Below are 23,423 nucleotides of genomic sequence, written 5' to 3' on the forward strand. Positions count from 1 at the left end.
CCGGTTTCTTGAGACTTACTTTTCGTCTTTTAGACAGGTCTTTCCTAGTTTAGAAGTTGTGGAGATATATGAACGCTTGTGGTATCTGTAGAAGATTTTTATTTAGTACCATTTTCTATTTTGTCGAATTGAACCCGATGTTATCAATTTATTTGGATGAATTACGTGTGGAACACAAACCGGTAGATTTAATGAATGTAGTAGTTGGATATTCCCTTCATTACCAAATAGCTGATTAGTAGCGATTTCGGAATCTGTCCTTCAATGATTTTTTTAGTTTGTCATATGATGTGTTGTTTTTGTATTCAAATGAAATGAAGAATTCTTCTTGAACAGATTTTTCTTTTAAAAGAATGTTCCCAAGAATATTCTCAGTGTTAAAGTACTCCTCCGAAAGATATTCTAATTCGACTTAATAGGTGATATAAATACAAAAAAGTCATGCGAAGACTTTCTTGAATACTCAGAGATCTGGCTGCAGAACAGCTTCACAACGCTCAACTACAGTGCGTTTATGTCCTTTTGCGACACCGATGTCCAGCGGTTGGATTACGGTTGGTCCTTTCTGAAATGACAAGGATACGGAGGTCTAATGATTTTAGCGGTATAACTTCAATACCCTTTGGGGTTGACATGTAAGAGCAGAAGCGTCTTCCCATTCGAAGCAGTTACCAGGTGGGAGCACTTGCAGTAGGTCGTCCAAGTCATGCTCTTTAAGGTAGAAAGTTGTCAAAGGGTACATACTAGAGTAGAAAACAAACACGTAAGATTATTACAAGATCGAAGAGTTGGCGAAATTGATGTAATCGAAAGATGCAGAAATTGTTGGTGCTTTCTATTAAGTTGTTTCATCCCTCTAAAGTAAGACTAGTACCGGCAACTGTATTAATCGAGAAAATGTCGCGTCCACCTAGTAACTAATTTTTGTATCGGTGCTTTTCGCTTCTTCTATACTCACTTCTTTCAGTTTGTGTGACTATATACTCCTCCGTCTTCTGTCTCTTCTGTCCTACATTCTCTCTTCTTCTGGACGATCTTCGATCTTTTATCAGTAGTATCGTACTCATATACATCTTGAATATTTCCGCCGTTTTTTTTTTGTTAGGAGCGATCCCCACGGCCGAACAGATTGCTCGCAGAAATTCGCCAGCGCCGGCAGAACATGCGCATATGTCTGAGAATCGTTGACCTCGCGAAAAGCAAGCACTGGAAGCGTTAACATAGTCCGTTCAAAAAGACATCAAGCTCGGTGTAGCTGTAATCAAGATGTGCGGTGCATTTGCGAAACAAATCTGGAGTGGAGAGTAACGGTTAAGGCCCAGAGGAGACCCTTGGTTGCACCATTCATCGCTGCAGTTCGCGATGGTTCCACTTCGATCCCAACCGCACCACTTCAGGCTTTACTGCACCGAGTTCCACGTCGTTTCGACTCGACTATACCCTGTATAAATAATCGAGTATGTGTAGCAGGAAAATCTCACTGTTCGCAACTTTGTCGTATCGTCCTTCGTTACGGTATCTGGTGAGCAGCTAGAAACTTGTCGTTTTGCGACTACTATGAGGTCAAAGCCCCTTGGTCGGTATTCACAAACTGGATGGACGGGAGTGTTTTATAGGTGTTGTGGAACTCTGTGGAGAGCCACACCTTCACAAACAGTCAGTGTGTTTGCTGTATCGTCGAACTGAATCCAGATTACTTATGCTTGGGACCAGTTCGCCTTTTTTTGGAAGCACCTTCGGCAGCATCGGAAATCTCTATTACGCGCAGCATGATATGCGTTCGCCTTTTTTCGAAACAACTGTTTTGTTCGAGAAAAAAGACTTGTGAACAAAATTTTTTCGCCGAAAGTTCCAACCTATTCCCACATAATCGATCTTCATGTCCGGTTCTTTATCCATTATTGTAGCCAAATATTGAACAGTCTGTGGAGTTCTTCCCCAGTTTTGGTGAACTTAAATAAATAAATAGAAGGTTAAGTAAAGCCCAGAGGACTCTTCTGCAACTGACCGGCCTTTTTCCAAAACGACTCCTTGGCAGAAGTCAGCGCTTTTAGAGTTTTTGCTTTGCTCCACGGCAACCCGATGGTCAAGCTGTACATCTGAAGAAATTAAAGCATAAAAATAACGGAAGAGTTGTTGCTCTTTGTTATCGACGTTCCCCTTTGAGCGAGAATGAAAAAGAGTGCGGAATGTTAAGGCATAGACTACAGATGGTAGGAGTCGAAGCGTAGCACACTATGAGGCACCACGTTAGATAACCAAGAAAGATTAGAATTTCTCGAGTTTTTTTTTGCCACATTCGTTTATTCCCCCGGTGATCTGTCCATTTTACCTGTTTTCTCTTGCAGGTATTTAAAAGCAGATAATGTTAAAGACGCAGTAACATATCTCTCGGGGCGGGTGTAGCGCAGTCAGTTAGAGGTTCTGCTGCTTGCAAGATCGGTCGGAGGTTCGACTCTGCCCTAGTGCTCACCAAGCCTTTCATCCCTCCGCGGTCGATAAATTGGTACCAGACTTGTCTAGGGGATAAAAACACCGACCTGACACATTAGCTAACCCCCACAAGTCATTGTATAGGCCAGTTACACGTTCGTTAACCTCAAGCGATTCTGAATTGAAGTGAACGTGGTGGCGCTTCCCAAGCGGATTGATTAACGCCAGAAACTTTATCCCATATCCTTTAACAGATTTCTCAAAAGTTTTCTATTTAGTCAAATACTAGCTAGAACCATTTCCTAGGATAATTTAAAAAAATACAGTGTTGTAGTTCTTATTCAGTCTCTCTGCGGTCATAAACTCACGTGTTTAATAAAGCTAAAGAAATATGGTTACTCTTACAAAAGCATTTATGGAACGAACTTCTAGATGTTTCTGACCATGGGAAGCTACTCACTAGATGAATATACATCTCCATATCATGTATCGGTTTGGCTCGTTCGCATTTGTGTATTGCACGAGCCGTATATTGGTCGAGTGGATATCCTATTGCTTCGGTGTCATCTTTCCTGAACGGTATTTCCTTCAAAATTGTTTGCGCTTTCACTTCAGAGGCCTGCGATTGGACTTACTTTTGCGGATGCTCGGAGCTGAATTGAAACCCGAACAGCCGTACAATGTCTCTCTCATGAGGACCACCAACTAGAATTGCTGAGGGACGAATATTTCCATGAACAATCCCAAATGCGTGGATCGTTTTTACTGCACTGATTATGTAACGACAAATTCGATATGCTGATGAAGGGCTAAGAGGTCGCGTTATTCTGAGAAACTCATTCGAAGCGAATCCACGCACCTAAGTTGTCCAAATTTAAGCAGTTGCCTTTGTAACGTTTCTCCAACATGGTCCGTAATGAAAAATCTGGAAAAAAAGGTGTCAGGCGAGAAAAGTCTCCATTAAACAGCGAATCATTTACGTTATCTCATCTGTCTTGCCGAATCCCCATAGCCTTGGTAGATACTTGTTTCCTGACTTCTTTTCTTCGAGCATCTGCAGAGCCTTTAATTCTCTCTGAAGTAGCATCAATTAAGAGCAGGGCCTATCTTCTTATGCCGCTCTCAGTCATACTCGAAAGTCTCCAGGATATTGCTTCTTAGTGATTTTATTCGCTTGGATCTTTGCACAAAGCAACTTTCCGTCGTCACTTTTCTCCACTCTCATTAAAACTCCATGTGAGGCCAGAACTATTATATCCATTACCGAATATCTGAGATGATTTAATCGTGATCTTTTTTCCACAATTCGAACAAGGATGTGTTTTCTTATCATTCTTTCCTACTTCTCTTTTTTGTCAGTGATCAGAAATTCTCCATAATCGAGTAAACGAACATCATCTGGTTCCTTGTACTCTGGCATTGGCATGATGGACTGCGTCATAGTGGACTTCTAAAACATTTCATTCGACTAATTGGTTAGGTTTTGACGTATTTCTCTCATTCATCCACTTTTTTATGTTCCAAACATGGGCGAAGAACATGACATATTACATAACGCTTTTGTGCGGTTGTTTTTTTTAATTTTGCATATTTTTGAAATGAAAGAAGTTCGCTGTAATGTATAATCGCGCGAAATGCAATAATAGAAAGAAACAGATACTTTCTCTTGAACAATCAGTCTTCGTGGCGTATCAAAAAAAAAAGATTTGTGCCACTACTCTAAGTGCATGTGCTCATGAAATGTTAACCAAACGTTAAGGACAATATGCGATGTCTTCTATGCGCTAACTACCCCTTTAGTGTAACTAGTTCTATAGAAGTAGAATTATAATAATAATAGAAATAATATATAATAATACATATAATACTAGTAGAAGTGAGTATCTTTTTTGGATTTTTTGGAAAGTAACAAGTTAAAACCAGGAGGATACCTTACCTCCGACTCGGGACATCCTTTCAGCAACTCTGCCAAGGAAGGGGACCTTGGTAACTTCAAGTAATGGTGCTAAGTGAAGCAGTGACGATGACAACCAATAGAGACAAGAAGAGACAGCGTATCATGATTTTGGCGTGGCGCAGAAACCACAGCGAAAGTGCTTCAGTGTGGTTGCCTCAAAAGCGGCGTGGGAACCGCATTAGTTTCTACGAGGTACTTTAGAACGCGCACCCTTGCGTACGTTCGTTGCAGCTGATTTCTTAAGGTCTTCCACGCCGTTTTTTACCACCATTTTACCTGATTTCTGCGTCAATTTCGATACGAACTTTCCCTAACAATATCCCTCTGAAAAAACACCAACCCCTTTATTGTTGTTATCGTCACTACTGCCAGCTTTTTCGTTGGAAAAGGTTAGCTGATTTCTGAAAGTGAAGTGTAGCGACGCAGAAGCAGTCATCAGGTCTGCCTAGTCTCCGATCATCTAAGACGAATTTGTCACCTTGAAAGTGAATACTTCCTCCCTCTTGTGTGAATGATTAATAAAAACTCCTACAAAGTGTCGCTCGACCAGCACATACGGACAGAGAACAAGGGTTTTCGAACAATATATTCGTTTTTTTTTTTTTGATGGTTCAAGACGAGACGGCATTTATTAGCGACAGTGGCTGGTTTTCCAGGACTAATAAAACGACTAAAATTTGCGGAGCACATTTTCGTTGCAGCTGAGTTCATCGCAATACTCGATTATTTCACCTTCTGGCTTCAAGGAATGATAAGATCTCGCTCGATAGCGCATTGTCATAATGGTACGTAAGGTGGATCTCACTTGTCACATCAGTTCTATATCGTACCAAGTTTTCTACGATGCTTGAACAAAATTTTTTGTGAATCCCTACAAGGAAGAACATTTAACACTGCAACATATATACATAGATGATGCGGGGGTTGTGTGTTATTGCCAAGCTTCTACATACTTCCACAAGATATGTTCCTTTTTCTTTAACTTACCTTCTCATCTCATTTCTTTTATCAGCTAAAAAACTATTACGAAACCTATCCGTACTGGAGGAGCTTGTGTGGATATCGGAGCTTGTATGGATGTCGTTTTTTCTGCTTCGGCCATCTTCCTGTATGCGTCACCGATCAGTTCTACTGAGAGTTAGTAAATGAACGAACAGAACTATCCCGGTCCTTTTGAAACAAATGGACATTGGAGTAGGGATAAAAATGTTCGAAATCTCAATATACTCTCCTATGAAATATGCTCTTTGTTAGCAAATTAAGCCGCATTTTATTCAATCGAACGACAAAATTGTCTACTTTGCTAATTTTGAATTGATAATCGAAAGGAATAACACTTAATGTGGCAGAACACTGTTCTCAGTCTTCACTTTGACGCATAAGCATTGTGAAATTTTAGGGAATCGATGTCGATGTTTACGGAATTCCAGAATGTAGTGCAAAAGAGCAAACCGTGGATAAGACATGGGAAAGCGAATTGGTGATGAAATCCGTCCAGAAGTTTTTCCATTATGTATATTGTACCTGCAAATCTTGTTTACTATGAGTCAAGATCTCCCAGAGATTAATTCTAAATTTATCCCTGACTCGTTTACAGTTGACTGCTTCTGTACACACTTTTGTGTGTATTATTTATTTAGATTTTGCTAATCTAGAACACTAACAAACTCTTCTTCTGTCGAGATCCTCCTTTCTAGCAACTACTCTTATACCCCAACTTAAAGCCTTCTAAGGTGTTCCATGAAAGAAAAAGTGAAACGCAAAACGCTATCCGCAGCATGGGATAAAGGATAAAGTTTCTGGCGTTAATCAATCCGCTTGGGATGCGCCCCCACGTTCACTTCAATTCAGAATCGTTTGAGGTTCACGAACGTATATCTGGCCTATACAATGACTTGCGGTGGCTAGCCGATGTGTGAAGTCAGTGTTTTTATCCTCCCAGACAAGTCTGGTACCAATTTATCGACCCCGGAGGGATGAAAGGCTTGGTGAGCACTAGGGCGGATTCGAACCTCTGATCGATCGTGCAGGAAGCGGAACCTCTAACCGCTACACCACACCCACCCCCGCAGCATGGGAGAACGGAAATATACGATGCGCAGATCCTTTCTTGCACAAGAATTCCCCTACTTTTTTTTTCTTCAACTGTAGGAGGTCAACATTGTTTATCCTGCTCTCCAATTGAACGGCTATCTTTTTTCTTCAATTCTTCCTGTTGCTTCACTGCTTGATTCTGCGAAAGGGCAGCTCAAGCAAGGCTTTAGCCTAGTATTTTATCATCCATCCAATGAACTGGTGGCATGGGAGTAGTGGTGTTCGCACTTGCATCTGCTTGGTCTGGACCACCACGACACCTATTTGATACAGGGGCTGCAACCGCAATTTTGTTTAGGTTGCACTGCGTTCAATAACCTTCACGATTCTGATAACGCCAATATCTTAATATATCTGTTGGCCTTAACAAGCATTTGTTTAGAGGTATCACCCCACGGATCTGAGGTGATACAGGTTTCAGGTGGGTTATGCCCGTTCTCCTCTCCCTGTATCAGTGTAACCGGACGACCCCGGAATGCTGTTTTCTACGACGTCTTCTATTGCAGCGCACCACTCTTGCGCCCCCTGCGTGCGATTCGTCCGAATGGACTTTCGACGAATCGCAAGCGGGGCGGGGCACAAACGTTGCGCATTGCAACAGAAACCGTCATAAGAAACAGCATTCCGGGGTCGTCCATTTCCACTGATACAGAACGAAATGGACGGAATCACCCTTTTCCTCACCCTCTACGATCCCGTATAGTATAACCCACCTGAAGCCCCTACCATCCCAGATTCGTGGAGTGATGTCTTTAAGCCATATATGGATTCACAATAAAAACTCTATAATTCTAAATTGAAGTCGAACTCATTGGCTCATCTTCAAAGCTACTGAACAGTACCAAACACTTTATTCGTTATCCTTTATTTATTCGCTACATTTCTCTGATGCAATGAAATAAACGAGGAACAAAAACGAGACGAACATGCATACTCTTCTATACAGCAATTCTCGTCATTTTATAGAAATCTAGACCATCGCATATTCTAGCTTCGAGAACACAGAATATTGACTCTTTCTGAGTATTTTCATCAAAACCATATAAATAATGACGACACAGATGTGTCGTCCAACTTTCATCAAGATGCGATGAGTTTCTACAGTGGCGACTTTGAAGAACGTCATTATTCGTTCGTAAAAAATCGAAACGCAGCGACCAAATGATCAAAGAACAGAGATCGGAACTGCGACTACGACAGTGGAAACGTTTGATAAATACATCACATTTCACGCGATTTTTACTATTTACAGAAACAAGAGCCGGAAGACTCAAAAACACGAGAACAACCACGAATGACTATTACCTAGCATATCTCTTATTTTCAATTTTATCTTTCTTGACGAATTCGGAAGGATATTTCCGCGACAGAATTGATAGATTAAATACAGGACGTGGCCGTTTCTTTGGTACCACTGCTTCTTCGCGGGGCTCATACCTTATCCGTTTGCGCAGGATTCCTTCAATGCTGTCATCTTGTTTTCGAGCAAAAATTTCCTTCTAAAACAAACATTGTAAATGGTCTAGAATTAGAAATCTAGACTACGAAATTAAAATCTTGTGAGTTGTAGGGACGCTAACGCTGGTAAACGCATTTTTATTTTCCATAGATTGACTATCAATCAGAGATTTATTCTCTATGAAAGTCAATGGTAGTAGCCTATCATTCAGAGAGAATCACAATTCTCCAGGATCAGAAACTGGTAGGTCGTACACCGACTCAGGGTCGGTTTTGAACAACTGTACATAGTTTCTTCAATGCAAATTCTTAAGGGCTCGGAACAGACGAGCGAATGAAAGGAATGAACAAAGCGACAGATAAGGCGATTGGCAGAAAACAAATGAGGGCGCTGTTACGGTTCCTTTTCTTAAGCAATGGCAAGCTGGGCTACGACGACATCAGATATTACTTCGCAGGTGAGCAGTTCCCACCGCATAATTTTGGTCGTCCCAAATGCACACAGCAAGCCTCTGGAGTAGAGCGGGTTCCTTGAATGGTGCTGTGACCATCGCTTCTCTGCAAAGAAACTAGAAATGAACACTTTTTCGCTGTGGCCACTCCTTAGCTAATGCCAGAGCCTCGCGCCAGTTTTCAAAGGATTGCTCGTTTATAAATGTTAAACATTTTTAAACATGGAGCATCCTTTGATGAAAAGCACCCTTTTACAATTTACACTAGGAAGCCTGAAGAAAACCCCTACTACATACTCAAACACCCAGCAAAAACGAGACGTGCTGATTTTTAAGATTTAAAGGAACATTTCGCTCAACATGAAATTACTGAGCTATTAAGCTATGCTAGGTAAATTATGTTAGGTATATTCGTTCAAGGGCATGATCTCTCTGAAGTCAATTGTTCACACTGTATCTTTATAACTAGCATATTATATTTATAAAATAATGCCATTATATTATATTTATTATTCCATATTTAGCTAAGGCATATAACATGGCAAGGGCTTGTATACAATTCTGATTGTTGCCTGCTCGAGGTGGCCCTGCTTTCAATAAATGCAGTCAGGCACTAGAGTATATGTCTTGGGAGCGTACGAGCTGTATAACCCACAGTTATATGGCAAAAGGCTTCGCATACATTGCAAAAAGGTGCTGTCGTCGAGAACCATACCACAGTCCATACCCTGAGAGGTCGAATGTCTGAGAGAAACATGGAATCTTTGGCAACAAAAATCGTAATATTGAACTGCAGGCCGTTATCAGGCCAACTCCAACAACCCAGTGTGTCCAGACTTCTGCGATTTCACCGTTCCCAGCCATACAGCAGACGATTTGCTCCATCTGCTGTATCGCAGGGAACACACTTCAGGGATCGCCCCATCACCAGTATTGACAATTACACCATCTACTGCGGCGCTGCGGATGAAAGTAGGAGGCTGCGCAGTAGAGGAATTTGGATCAACTTCATCAAGATGCGCGTATGTGCGATTTCCAAACCGAAAAGAACTCGAACTCTAGACCGTAAGTGCTCATGCGCCTACGGAAACCACTGAGTACTACAGCAAGGACGCATCTTATGATGATCTCAATATGCTGATGTCCACGACAGAGGCGGTAGTTTTCGGAATTGATGCTAATGCAAAGATGGGACTTGAACCACAATCCGATCTGCCTGGAAAATGGTTCTATCCCATGGAGCAAACATTGGACAACGGAAATCATCTGCCAGACCTTTGCGAGCAGACGAACCTCATCATTTCATCCATTTTTAAGAGAAATCATCGACGCCATCTGCTTACGTGGCGAGGGACAACCCCATTAATGTCAGAAGAGCAGCGAAAGCGGGAGATGCCGACTCTTAGGCTTCAGTTCTCATGCATTCAAAGGTAAGAGTTACGAGGTGTAATCAACTAAGTTTGAAATACCCTTACGTCCAAACTTTGGGGTTAGGTTCATAATCCATATCCATCCTTCATTTCAAGGCTGGGTATACGAAGCATAATTACAGTGAGCATTCACGTTGTCAAAAGCGTTGGTTTCATTATTTAAATTCTACTTTATACTATAGAATCACATGAATGTCAATGAAGCAACACTTTTATGTATAATCTAAAGCCTTTGTTCTACACGTTAGATCTGAATGGCTTTCGCAAAATCCAGTAGTAAGCATGATTGACGAAAAAGACCACCGTTCGTAGTCGATGTGGATTTGCTTTGGTAACTTTGAAAAGCCAGTTTATAAAAGTTCAGATTTGGGTTCAATAACGATCTTTGTTCCTTTAGGGGTCTTTATAATTAGAAATCCAGTTTGGAAGTACCAAGAGAGCTACGTTGGTGTGAAACGCAACGCAATCGTCAAAGCTTTGACAAGATTTTCCAGAGAGAGAGGAAGAGGAGGAAGAGAGAGATCTAATACAGTATGGAACTGATGTTTGTTCTTACCTTTTTCCTAATCCTGCGTTTTTTTATTTTCAGTTCAGTCCTAGTCCTAACTACACTAGATTCACTCTTGTGAGGGATTCTTTTTTTTACGAACCTTCGCAAACAGAAATCACTTCTTAAATTGCCTTAAAGACATCATCCCACGAATCTGGAGTGGTGCGGGGTTTCGGGTGGATTATACCTCTACGGGGTCATAGACAGATTACGGAGAGGAGGGTGATTCTTCGTAATTGTTGTAAAAAAACAGTCCGGAAGATGCTGCTTTGAGCGTTCCGGGCGCTATTTTCTACGACTTCGATTGGAGCGCGCCAGCCTTGTGCACGTGTGGTATCTTCCAGGCCGTTTTTTACGGCAATTGGGAAAAAATGGACGGAATCCTCCCCATAACCTACGACTTCGTATAGGCATTACCAACCTAAAACCCGCACCACCCAGATTCGCGGGGTGATTCCTTTATTTTACTCCGCTTTAGAGTCATAGGCAACTCTGACTGGAGTTACCTGCTGAGATGATATTATAGAGTATAAAAGATCCAAGCTCTGCATACCTGAGAGAGAAATAGTGAACTTTTTGTTTTTTATTTTATTTTGATTTTTTTTTTTGGATTTTAGTGTCTACATTCACGAGAACATTTATACCTCTTAATTACGCTATATCGCATCAAACAAACTAATGGACTAATCTTTACCATTAAAGACTGTTACTGAAGGTTAGTCAAGTTTAGCAGCTCACAAATAATCACTTTCAATTCAGCTAACTCTCGCGAACCTTTGCAGAAGTCGGTGGAATTTCCCCCTCTTCAAGTGGTTCGATCTTAAACGCATTTCCTTCAGATTCGATGCGCTTCTTATCGTCATCTATTTCACTGCAGCTTCGCATTGAATTGATTCTCTTTCCCTCTCTAACGTCAGGCTTTTCCTTATCACATCGCGTGACAGACTTCCTCGGCAACTGAAAATGTCACGTCAGTTAATGCATTCTAGGCATCAGTGTACGACCAAATGTCGCCACTACAAGAACCGATCCATTTTTTCCACAAATTATCGCTGTAATTAAATAACAAAGCACTGGCTCAAAAAAAATGAAACCTTCAATAGCGTTTTCCTATGTCTTTTATTTGGGGAGGATGATTTTTGCTTCAATCCTGAATTCGAATCACACAAAAGACCATTATAATGAACCTTAAGCAGTACTAATAAGTTGTAAGTGAGAAACTGAGCAGTAACAGAGGCTTACGGTATTTGTTGACTCTAGGCTGAGACTTTTAGGTAGTTCTCCTTCTTCCAAAATCTCTAAAGGGCGTTCAACACGCCTTCGTTCCGCAGTTTCGAAATCGTCTTCCGTCTTCAATGGAATCGCTTCATTCGCAGCCCTCGCCAACCCTGTGTCACTGCTCACCTGAGCACACACTGATTCCATTCCAAAAGAGTCGTCTTTTCGCTTTGCAACCTAAAGTTAAAGAAAAGTGATAGATGGAGCTTTCAAAGCTGGTGATGCTTGCTCTTCAAATGCACGAACTTTCAAGACGTATGAGGCTTGTCGTGGTAACAGCAACACTTCTAACGCACGTAGGGGTCAAGCGTGTATAGTCGTGGTGGACCAACGCGGTTCCTGACCGCTTGCAGACGGCTTACGAGCGCATGTGTGCTTGGCAATTTGCCAAATATTGTCGACAGACGTCACTCGGAACTATATATTAGCCGCAGTTTTTGTTTGTTTCTATTCTTTCTTCTTTCTAACCTTTTCTCCTTTAAGTTTCTTTTTTTTTCATATTTTCGTTATGTTTGCTGCATTTGCTTTTATTGTCTATATTGTATCGTGTATCTTATGTGTTGTTCTTAAGTTATCGTACTGCTTTCGTTCATGTTTTGCACTTGAAATTTGGTTTAAAGTTGAATTTATCTTATGTTAATGTTCTTTTTTTGTTTCTTCGCCTACCCTCCTTTACTCACAAACAAAAAGAAGAACGCTGACATAAAAATAAATGCTTCAAGAAAAACAATACAATAACTTACGAACAATACAGATGTGATATAGATCCTTGTAACAAAAGCAAATATAGCAAATATAACAAAAATGTGAAAAAAGAAGTATAAAAGACGAAGACTGCAGAAAGAAAAGCAGAACGAAATGAGAAAAAACTTTTTTTTCATGACGTTTTTCTCATGACTTTCATGCCAATTTTTTTATGACTGTCGTATGGAACAACACATTTCTCTTTGTAGAAAATTTTTTACCTTTGGATAAATGAGTGATTATGATTTAAAAAATATTAAATAAACATTAAAATTAAGAGTTAAAAAATCGAAATTCAAAAATATTGAATAATCAAGTTAAATTATCAAAAGATTGGATTATCAAAAGAACTAAACTAATTAAAAATACAAATAAAAGTTAAAATTACGTTTAAAATAATTCAAAATCAAAATAATATGAACTCCAAAAATATACCAAAATTAAAGAATTCAAAAAAGTTAAAAATTTAATTAGAATGGAAGTAAAAGAAGGACATTTACATTGTATTTACCAGAAACGATGCCAATTGTCGTACAGATGCAAACCTTTGGTTGTTGCTGAATATAACATGATGGAAGCATTCGTTGACCTCAGCGATCAGATGACTCCGTTTGTATCATATATATTTATATATATATATATATATATATATATATATATATATATATATATATTATATATAATATATTAATATATATATAATACATATATTATATATAATATATAATATATATTATATATATTATATATATATATATAGCAGCCAGACTGCTTAGTTTTTGTATTGCAAGAAGGTCAAGAAAATCAGAATCAATCACTTCAAAGAGTTGATTGCTGACGAGTTGCTGTACAAGAACTTCAGCAACATCCCGATCAGCAGTCCAAGGTCCCGCAAGCGGAAGCTGGTGTCTGATGCAAATGCAAAAGCTAAAGACAGACGGTTGTGCTCTGACTGCTACAGCTTGATCTGTGCAACTTCAGGCAGGATCAACTTGGCTGCCAGGAACCTGGCTAAGAGGACTAAGGCAAAAGACAGTGACTGCAACAAATTTTGTTGTTTAGATTGCTTCCAAACGACTCATAATTGTTGTGTTGTTGTTGACAATAAATATTGTTGGCGATAGTTTGTAACTGTTGGTAGAAAAAAATGAGATAGATATAAACATAAAAAAGCCTTGAAACTGAATGGATAGTTGGTCGATGCAAACATAAGTTAGTCCTAAGTCTAAACCGATTATATGAACAGAAAACAAAACAATCGCGCACATTTTGATTAAAATGATATACCGTCGTGCAGCATTGCGCGACGTCGTCCCACAAGGCAGACCAGCTGTCGCGCACCACTGAGCGACATTGTCGGCAACGTGTTAAAAGCAGCATACCACGAATCTGACCTGGTGAAGGCATCCGCGAGAATCTAGAGTTAAGGTTGTAGATTACGAGATCAAGAGTGGTTCCGCTCATCTCTCCCTGATCGTCGTAAGAAACGGCGTCGAAGACGACGTTTTTAAGAGGTTTTGGACAAGGCGGGTGTAGCGCAGCCGATTGGAGGTCCCGCTGGCTGCACGATCAATCGAAGGTTTGAATCTGCCCATTGCCCACCAACCCTTTCATCCCTCCGGGGTCGATAAAGGGGTATCAGACTTGTCTAGGAGGATAAAAACACTGACTTGACATATCGCTTAGCCCCGTAAATCATTGCATAGCCCAGTTACACGTTCCTAAACCTCAAACGATTCTGAATTGAAATGATGGCGCATCCCAAACGGATTGATTAACGCCATTATCCTTTATTGAGTTGGACGCGTGTAAAATTGTGTAACGCGCCGTATCCAGGGGCAGGCGGACGAATATCAGTGATGCCTTCGCACCAGCCTATTCAAGTAAAACCAATGAATAGGCTGCTAAGGGGACCGGAACGTGTGTATAGAGGAGCATTCTAACGTACTTCGCAGAAACTAAAGCAAGTTTGTTCCCACTCGTTTCTTGCGACGATCAGGGAGAGCTGAGCGAAACCACCTCTGATCCCGCATTCTACAACCCATCTCAAGCTTTTCTTGCGGATTCCTTCACCACGTCAGATTCGTGGTATGCTGCTTTTAAAAAAATCTAACTTATGTTTTAAATATAAACCGAGGCGGATAAGATACCAAAATGAATTTACCCACTTTCATATTCTTCTCATCACTAATCACATCCTTTGTCAGCTGGAGAGCAACCTTTACTGAAGTCTCTGAATCATCTATGCTCGTTTCTTCTATGTTGGTTAACGAATTAAGTTTTTGTGACTCGAGCTAGAAAATGAGCATTGTTCTTAATAAAAGCAAAAAAAGCATTACGTCTATGGGTAAAGATAACATAGGTTTAGAGTTGAACTTACTCTCGCCGACTTCCGTCTTCCTTCCCCATTGCAGCGTTTTTCGTGTTTCTGCAGGTAAATTGAACGTCGAAACGCTAAGAAAGTGATATTATTCCCACCCTCATCTCCATCCATGCTTTATATTGGAAAATAGCAGCAAACCAGCAAAATCACTCACAGCTATTGCATTTTGCACACATGTACTCACACTGTGTAGAGTGTGTCGTCTCATGAACTTTAAGATCGTTCTTGCGCACAAATGTTTTCTCACAAAACAAGCACTTGAACGGACGATCCATTGTGTGGACAGATCGAATGTGCGCTGCCAATGCCTAGGGGTACAAGAATACATGTATATGAATATAGTGAAGCAGGCATACAAACCGGAAAGCTCCCTACCTTGGTGCATTTGTAACCAGGATGTTTGCACTCCTTGTATGGGCAGGCGTGAGTCCTCTGTTGATGCACCATCATGTCATGGCGTCGAAGTCCTCCCGCGCGACCAAAGTTCACCCCACAATGTTCGCATTTGTAAGGACGGCGGTTCCTTAGATGAAAATGTGGTTTCGAGCGCATTTGATGTTGCTAATCATTGATAGAATAAATTCCAGTGTTACAAGCAGTCATTCGAGCAATCATTCGGTACATACACTAGAAATACGTTGCTGCATTATTTTAGTAATAGATTTAAAATGACCGCACATGATTAGAATGTTCAACTCTCAATAACTTTCTGCATGATAAGACAACTTAGTGATTTTTTTATGAGCTGTAGACGAGATTCTTAATAAGGGTATGTAGCTGTTTGCCATAGCATGCGTGTCCTGAGGCGGAGTCTAACATGGCAAACGGCTACGCTTTTGAGCAAAAGGCTTCAAATCTGGAAAAAAAACAATGGAACAGGAGAAGTATTCCTAGAATTGCAGGAGAAAAGAATTTATCAGCATATGAAACGTGCAGAACAAAGTTTCTAAAGTAGGTGAGAACGAAAAGTCAATTGATAACATCCACATATTTTGTGGATAAAGTCGTTATATTCTCTTAAATACTTTTTTGTATCGTATACTAAACTGGATGAGAAGAAAGTTTTGCTCCAAACATATTTCGACATTTTAAAGAAACTATTCATATGTACATGTGGGCGCGTAAGAGCCATATAACTTGCGCAGTGCCTACAGGGAGTGTACTAGAATATTCGGTAACAACTGCTCCTTTCGTTACGATGAATTTCGAGCATTACCGACCTGAGAGTAATCGGGTCACTCGGTATCGACATGCAATTCATTCATTCGTTGTCAAGTCTCGCAGACTCTGGAACAGTGAGGAATGAAAGGATTCTGTACGAGCTATCGCTATGGTTAGGGAAAGCGGCAGAGGTATGTTAAATAACGACACGCCTCGACAAAGATGCAGGCGCCTGCAACTGGGGACAATACCTGCCGATTAATTCAAGTACGTATTCTCCCTCTATCTGTAAGTGTTTCTTCCCTCATTTTTCTTCCATCCGTAGCAAGCTCAACCTTTTGACTTCTTTCCATGTATAGACGATTTGAATCTTATTCTTTGTTGTGATGCCGAATACATGACGAAATGGTGGGGAAAACGGAATTCTATGTGTTAAAACGTTATTCTTTCCGAATCCAGAGGCAGCTCTCGTGTGCGAAAGTGGGAAAAAGTGTGGTTTGTGTGCATCACCCCACTAATCTGAGGTGGTACGGGTTTCAGGCCGGTAATGCCTATGCAATGTCGTAGGTTGTGGGGAAGGGAGTGATTACGTTCATCTCTCCCTGTATCAATGTAAACGGACGAACGGAACGCTTTTCTGTAGCATTGCAAAAGCCGTCGTGAGGAACAGCGTTCCGGTCTTCCGTTTACACTGTTACAGGAAGAGAAGAATGGAATCACCTTCTTCCCCACAATCTACGACCCCGTGTAGGCATTACCCACCTGAACCCGTACCTCTCTAGAATCGTGGGGTGATGCCTTTGACGGCACAATTAGGCCACCATTGATCGGCCAATTTCGACAGATAACAATATTTTCTTCTTGTCTTTTTTCTTCATCTGTTTCTTCCTCTGTTTCCCTAAGTCATAGTTGAGAATACAAACGAAAAGAATTTTTCTTAGTCTCTCCCATTTTACGAACTTTGTTGTGCACGATTTGTGTACTAATATACTTTCCCTTTAATTTTGACTGTTTTTGTTGCATTATTATTATAGCAGTTAGACCGAAAGTAGTGGTTCTCAAAGTTATGCTCCACCTCTGTGTAGTCTGCTCAAAACGAAATGAAGGACCTTGAAGTTGCATAAGCGGGCCCGCTTGAAGCGGCGCGCTGGAGCGTAGCGGATCAGGATCTAGTGGGGACCTTCGCTGACAGTGCTCATCGCAGTTCACGACCGTCCCACCCCGATCGCAAACGCTAGCTCCATCGCACCGCTTCGAGTGCAGCTGCATACGCAACTACACCTACGGTTTCATCTTCTTTTAACTACGACTATACACGCCTACCGGCCAAACAGCTCGAATCTCCCAGCAATTGACGAATCCGACGTGGAGGAAGAATCTGCCGGAAAATCCAAAAATTGTAAAGAAATTGTAGATTGCGAGATCAAGGGTGGTTCCGCTCATCTCTCCCATCGTCGTAAGAAACGGCGTTTAAGACAACGCTTTCAATACGATTTCAGTTGCAACGCACCTTTCTTACAACTTTCAGGAAGAGATGGGATGATGCAACCACCACCTCTGATCCTGCAATTTACAACCTCATCTCATGCTTTTCCCCATTACCCACCACGTCAGGTTCGTAGTATGCTGCCTTTAAAATGCGAGATTCGTTCTATAATTCAACAGATCAGAGCTCTCCTTAACTCAAAAGACAAAACTTTCATTCTACTTTTCGATCACAGGGGTAGCAAATTTTGCATGTGAGGCAAATGATGCAGTTTTGCGTTCTCGAAAAAGTAGTTCCAGGCCAGGTGACGTTCAAATTGTTCTGTGTTATTTCCACAATCAAAATGCAACTGTTTAAGCTTTTCTCCTCAGATACATCCGTATGTACAGTGTTCGTTTTATCGCAGCTGCAAGGGAAGCAGAAGAGTATCCTATCGGTGACGATGATCTCCACTTGTCGATCTCGACCATCTCGATGTCGTTTTGCTCTGAACATTCGGATGTCGTATCTATACGGAACAGGAATTCCCTGAGCCTGAGTCAGCGATTCTTTTTTTTGTATTCGTTCCTCAGATTCAGCGCAAACGTTCCTTTTTTCGTGCGTGTGGGGGGCTGTCTACGAAAAGCGGGTCTACAGAATGACGTGAGGGTTGTGGAAATACCTCCAGCCAACCTCAAGGGTCAGCTGCTACGTAATCGTGCGTATGATCGACTCTGCACAACTCCTAGCTGCGTGGTTTGCCCGTGTGGCAAAGAGGGTGATTGCATGATATCAGTAGTGTATCGTATCACGTGCAGGTTGTGCAGTGACGATTATATAGGGGAAACGGGACGTCCACTGTGTATTAGGGTCAAGGAGCATCTAGATGGACTCGCAAAATCAAAAACCTCACCCCACTTGGAGCACACCGTAGAATATGTCATCCAAACTCCGAAGTAGAGGTAGAAGTTCGTAGATTATCCTACGAGTCCGAGATCACAGCATGCAGAACACTAGAGGCCTTTTGGATAACCGCCGAAAGTCCAAAAATGAACAAGAAGGGTGAGTGCATTGCGATCACAAACGAGTTATACCCATATCAAGACCTATGCGGGTTTTGATCTACGGGGCGGGCCGTGAGGTCCCTATATAAAACCCTTGTGATTCGTAGTTGTGGTACGTGGTGGTCTGCTGCGTTAGCAAGTCTAGCTAATGAGGTAAGTACTAGCCAATGTGTTGCTGTTTGAGTTTGCTTACTGTTTGGGTGCTTTCTGTAGGGTGATGAAGCGCTTGAGGGGATAAATCACTAATGGCTTTGAGTTTTCCGGGCTCTAACGAAGGCGATAACGCCAAAACGTTAGCTGTTGTTTAATAAAGACGATCAATACCAATCTTGGCTACAGCTCAAGGAAATCAATTAAAACTTGTGCATAGCTCATCAAAAATCAATGTCACAGTTCTACAAAAACTAATTAACAGTATATGACGTCAAAGAAGTGAATTTGTGTTCACGCACCACAGATAGGGAAATTCCTGCAATTAAATTAATGCTAACAAGTAGACAAGGGAAAGCAAATTAAGCAAACAAGCCAAACACAAATGGATCAACCGACAAATTATGTAACGTACAAAGCTAGAAGTCAACTTCACATAGGAAATAGGGAAGGATATAGACATACTCGTGTACGACGTCAACGTGCTCTTTCAGCTGACTGTGGGCATTGTAGACCTGCAATTAAACGAAGAGGTAGTGTGCACTCGACTGTCATCGTAGCGGTATTACATAATACCTTATTACAGTGATGACAGACGAATACACTTGGTGAAATTTTTTCCCCATGCATGCGTACTTCGTGCCTCTTAGCTTTCTCTAGGGTTTTGAATATCTGCAGAAGCATGCTTTGAAGAATCAAGAAATCTACGGAGTACAAGTCACTATATAGAAGTAAATTTATTAGTAACGAATAAAGTTATTAGTAACATGCTGCAAAACAGGGCCTTTGAAAACTTCCGAGGCTTTCTGGAACTGAAGACATGAAAAGAAGGAAGGACATAAAAACACTCGATGGTAAGGACATGTTATGAACAATTAAAAGCATGCGAATTTGGGGAGCAACTGTTTCACAGTATTAAACTATGCAAAACAGTCTATACAAAAGAAATATGACGACAAGAATTTAGCGCATGAGCTAGAATATTGTAACGAAAAAAAAAACTAATTCAATTGCCTGCAAGATGATTAATAACAACAAAATGAACAAAGAATAGGGAACTTGAAACAATATTTCCACTTTCGAGAAAGGAATGGTTACGATGCCTAAACACTCTTACAAATTTCAAATGTACCGGAAGCTCTACTATGATTTCTCCACTTGAACCTGAAACCCGCAACGATTTTCTTATTGATCTTTCAATCTTACTTAGGTACTCAGATGGCTCCTCTCCAATCCAAACTTCTTCAAATCGGTAACGTCACAAGATTGGTAATCCTCATAGTGAATTGAACACAATCAGAATTTTAATCAGAACTATTAAAAAAAAACCTCGGAAGCATTATCTTGTGAAGTACTCCTACTATACTCATTGTTCCCGCGCAAAAAAGGCAGATAAAACACAGAGAATTCCTCACACCTTGTTACACTTCGTGCATTGAAAACGCTTGGAGATCGTTCTCACCGCCTTCTTTCTTGCTCCATTCGGATTGTGGTACTGTGATCACGTCACTAGGAGCTCTGCACTCAAAAACAACCTACAGGAGAATTACCTGGAAGAAGTGTTGCTGAACATTTTGCTTCATTGTAAATGATCTGTCGCACTCGTCGCAAACAAACTTTTTCTGGCGAAAGCGTTGGAATCTACAGTAAATAATGTGTCAAATTCTTTCTACGAACTGTATCCATTTTCATGCCCATACTTTTGTCTAGGTTCGACAAATTTTGGAGGCTCGCTGTTTTGTATTGCATCTGGTTTCACCAGGTGACGATCATTGACAAATATTTCCTGAAAATTTTCTTCTCTGTTTTGATGGTGAACTTTACAGTCTTTAAGTCAAACATGAAACAATTGTACACTACCTTTATGAAGTTGTGCCCATCTAGAGCCACCAGAGGTCTAGAGAATACTTCATCCCACGATGCACTGTGTGAAGATATGTGCGGAAAGTCGGGTGCCGTGAAACTGCGGTCGAAATAGCCACCCCACGGCCAGCTTGGCTCGGATTTTATAGATAGCTGAAGATAAACATCTTCAAAAAGAAAGCAGTGGACTGACTGTTCATTTTCTTGCGTCATTGTTCTGGTCCAAAGCTTCAACAAAAATCACTAAGTGATCTTTTACAGGACAGCTGAGTAGAAAGCAAGTGAGAATGGATGTTGTTCAGTGTACATAATAAACGTAAAATTGGACTAGAGCAAACAGCTACATAAGTGACAGGATGAAGAGATCAGATAGACGCGGAAGCGGAAGAATGAAGACGGCCGTACTTTTACATTGGTCACACTACTGCTAACTAGCATCAAATGAAAACCTGGGTTTAAAAAACAGTGTTCTTAAGTTTAAAAGTGTACATCAGGCGTAGTGAGGCACTGTCTGAAATCCTCACGGACTCTTCCCAAATAAGTTAATCAAGAATTTCATATAGGAACACCTCTTAATTTGCATTTATTTGCGCTGTCGTGCAAGCATGCAAGAAGCGGAATAACTATTTCTAGGACAAATGCTCCTCTATTGCCCTTCTCGGCTCCAGCATTGTATGTAGCCCACTTCTCTAACTACCAAATGTTATGGAAAAAAAACAGCGAGAGTATAGCAATCTCAGAGAATACCGTATTCATAAAAAAAAACATAAGGAAGAATTCGCTGGTAAACGTGACGGTTTATTCAAAAATAAGCAACACAATACCTGAGACTGTTGACTGGCTGACGTTATCGGAGTGATCTGGTTGTTGTTCTGATGAAATGGTGTTTTACGACAAATGCATCGTTCTAAATGAAAAGGAGGAAAGAAATCGTTTGCGAAGTTCACTTTATCCTTAAAATTCAGTTTAATGGGTAAGCGACTATGGGTATCCATTTTTGTCATTTTTTCCGCGCAGACGGAAGTGGACAAATGTTTAGATTTATTAAATCGATGGTCTAAAGAAGTGGAACTTACGAGAAAGAATTTCAGGAGCTCCACTTCATTAAACTAGCAGGACCGGGGTCAGGAACTAGGAGTCAAGACTAGCATCACGTATGGAGTGTATCCAACAAAATAGAATCGCAAGACTATAACAACATCTTAGTGCACTTTCTCTCTGCCCACCTATTTTAAACGAGAACTGTAGCTAGTAGGTCGCACACGAAAAAAAAAACTACCAGATCTGAGGAGGAAAGTAGATTTAACTCGGGAGATTGTTGTTTCGAATAGATACCACATTCAAACGTCTAAACAACACGACATCTAGGTGCTGGAACATCACAACTGGACACCACGATTACCGAAAGGATACATTTCTGCTTTCCTTACAACTAGGATGGATGAATGGCAAAGATAAGTCGTGCGTCTCAAAACCACTAGGTGTCCATAGAAAACAATAGAGGTCGTTGGGGAATCAGTGAAGTCTTGGCGCGAGAACATAAGCGTTGGCCCAGATATTTCAAATAATTTGCTCACGCAAAAAGAAGAAACCTAAAATAAAGCGCAAGGAAGAATGTCTCTCGATCATACGGGATCTCGGACCATATTCCCAGACTGCTCACCTCTCAACGAGACATACCAAAATATCGCACTGTGATTAGCCAGTGCTCACTACCAAATCTTTCCTTGTCTAGGCTATCTGGTTTAGTCGCGATATCGCGCTACGGAAACTACGGTTGTCATAATCTGTCAGCTGCACATAGAAATGACCAGTAAATTGTTGATCGATAGCTCAACTCAGCCTCAGAAGAAAGCTACTTTGCAAAATACTAACCAGTAAAGTCAGCTAACGAACTTGTGCACAGCACATCAGAATTCTTCTCAGACAACTCAACTGGTGCCAAAAAAATGCAACAAAAAAAATTACTCGGGATCATCTTGCACCTACCTGTACACTTGAAAGGTTCTGTAAGGAAGACGTCCTCTCCGATTATCGGATTGATTCGATCATTTTCGAGTTCGAGATCACAAATAGCGGACATGTGATCTACGTTCGAGTCTGCGCGTCTCTCCACTACGAACATCCGCGAATGAACTGACGGACTCGAGGTCCGTCCCTGCAAGCCGGACTTTCACCTTCAAATTCGGTCTTCACCTCTTCAGTCTTCCAAAGGCTCTTTCGGGGGAAGAACAGCTACCAAATGACTCGTAATTGCTATTGCAACAAAATGAGTCCCACTCAGGTACTTGCAACGTCTCTCTCCTCAGTTATATCTAATCACAAGCGCATCGCCCACTGATAAGCACAGTATCCACGAATCGCCCCGAGAAGACCGGATCCGAGACGGGGCTCGGCTGTCGCGTCAATTGGCGTCACTTGACGCACATCTCGTGTTGGCGTTTTCCGCGATTTATTTTAACGGCAAGTTATTGATTAATGTCATCGCTGGGTCTGTAGTTGGTTGCGTTTGTTCTCTGGTCTTTTGCATTTTGACGGCTTGTACTTCATCAGCTACCATCGAATGGTCTCAGTCCCCTTAATATGTTCCTCTGAAATGAAGGCTAAGGTACGAGATTAGATGTGGATATTGATGACCAAAATCTCCGCGTAATTGAAGTATATCACACTGTCCTTAGTGTAGTTGCTACAGAGAGCTCGACTTCTATGATTTCAGTATCTTTTCGCTCTTTTGTATTGTTCTTCGTAAAGTTTTTCTGTTTATATGTTAATAGATCTCTTACCTATGAATAAATGAGTGGGGAGCCAGTTCCTATAGCCATCAGTGCTTTTGTAAACTAACCTGACTGTTTTGATCATTTTATTGTTCAGGAATTGACCGTCCCTAGCAAATTATTAGAGACCTAAATACTGCGACTGTACTGTTTGAGCTGCCTCGTGA

At 41.1% G+C, this 23,423-nt stretch overlaps 1 protein-coding gene across 3 annotated transcripts; it reads right to left on the reverse strand.

Annotated features, from left to right (window-relative positions):
• Positions 1–463: 463 nt before the first annotated feature.
• On the reverse strand, positions 464–22,607 carry RB195_020993 (uncharacterized protein; the record flags this gene model as incomplete). Of its 3 annotated transcripts, XM_064189594.1 has the most annotated exons (28): positions 464–565; positions 620–711; positions 1,857–1,952; positions 2,009–2,099; positions 2,894–3,005; positions 3,069–3,242; positions 3,293–3,358; positions 3,414–3,508; positions 3,566–3,704; positions 3,777–3,883; positions 5,433–5,496; positions 7,790–7,983; positions 11,149–11,331; positions 11,469–11,561; positions 11,617–11,724; positions 11,779–11,829; positions 14,565–14,690; positions 14,777–14,850; positions 14,934–15,087; positions 15,155–15,302; positions 19,085–19,134; positions 19,196–19,291; positions 20,037–20,114; positions 20,170–20,260; positions 20,320–20,405; positions 20,480–20,635; positions 21,307–21,389; positions 22,472–22,607. In XM_064189594.1, 28 exons carry the CDS (start codon positions 22,605–22,607, stop codon positions 464–466), a joined length of 3,045 nt encoding a protein of 1,014 aa, XP_064045474.1. The 3 variants fall into 3 exon arrangements, with proteins under 3 accessions (XP_064045474.1, XP_013303159.2, XP_064045475.1); XM_064189593.1 differs by lacking the exons at positions 464–565; positions 620–711; positions 1,857–1,952; ... (6 more) ...; positions 3,777–3,883; positions 5,433–5,496 and having other exon boundaries at positions 7,786–7,983; XM_013447705.2 differs by lacking the exons at positions 7,790–7,983; positions 11,149–11,331; positions 11,469–11,561; ... (12 more) ...; positions 21,307–21,389; positions 22,472–22,607 and having other exon boundaries at positions 5,433–5,492.
• Between the last annotated feature and the right edge of the window lie 816 nt (positions 22,608–23,423).

The sequence above is a fragment of the Necator americanus genome, chromosome II (genome assembly GCF_031761385.1).
Source record: "Necator americanus strain Aroian chromosome II, whole genome shotgun sequence".
In the NCBI taxonomy this organism is placed as follows: Eukaryota; Metazoa; Nematoda; class Chromadorea; order Rhabditida; family Ancylostomatidae; genus Necator; species Necator americanus.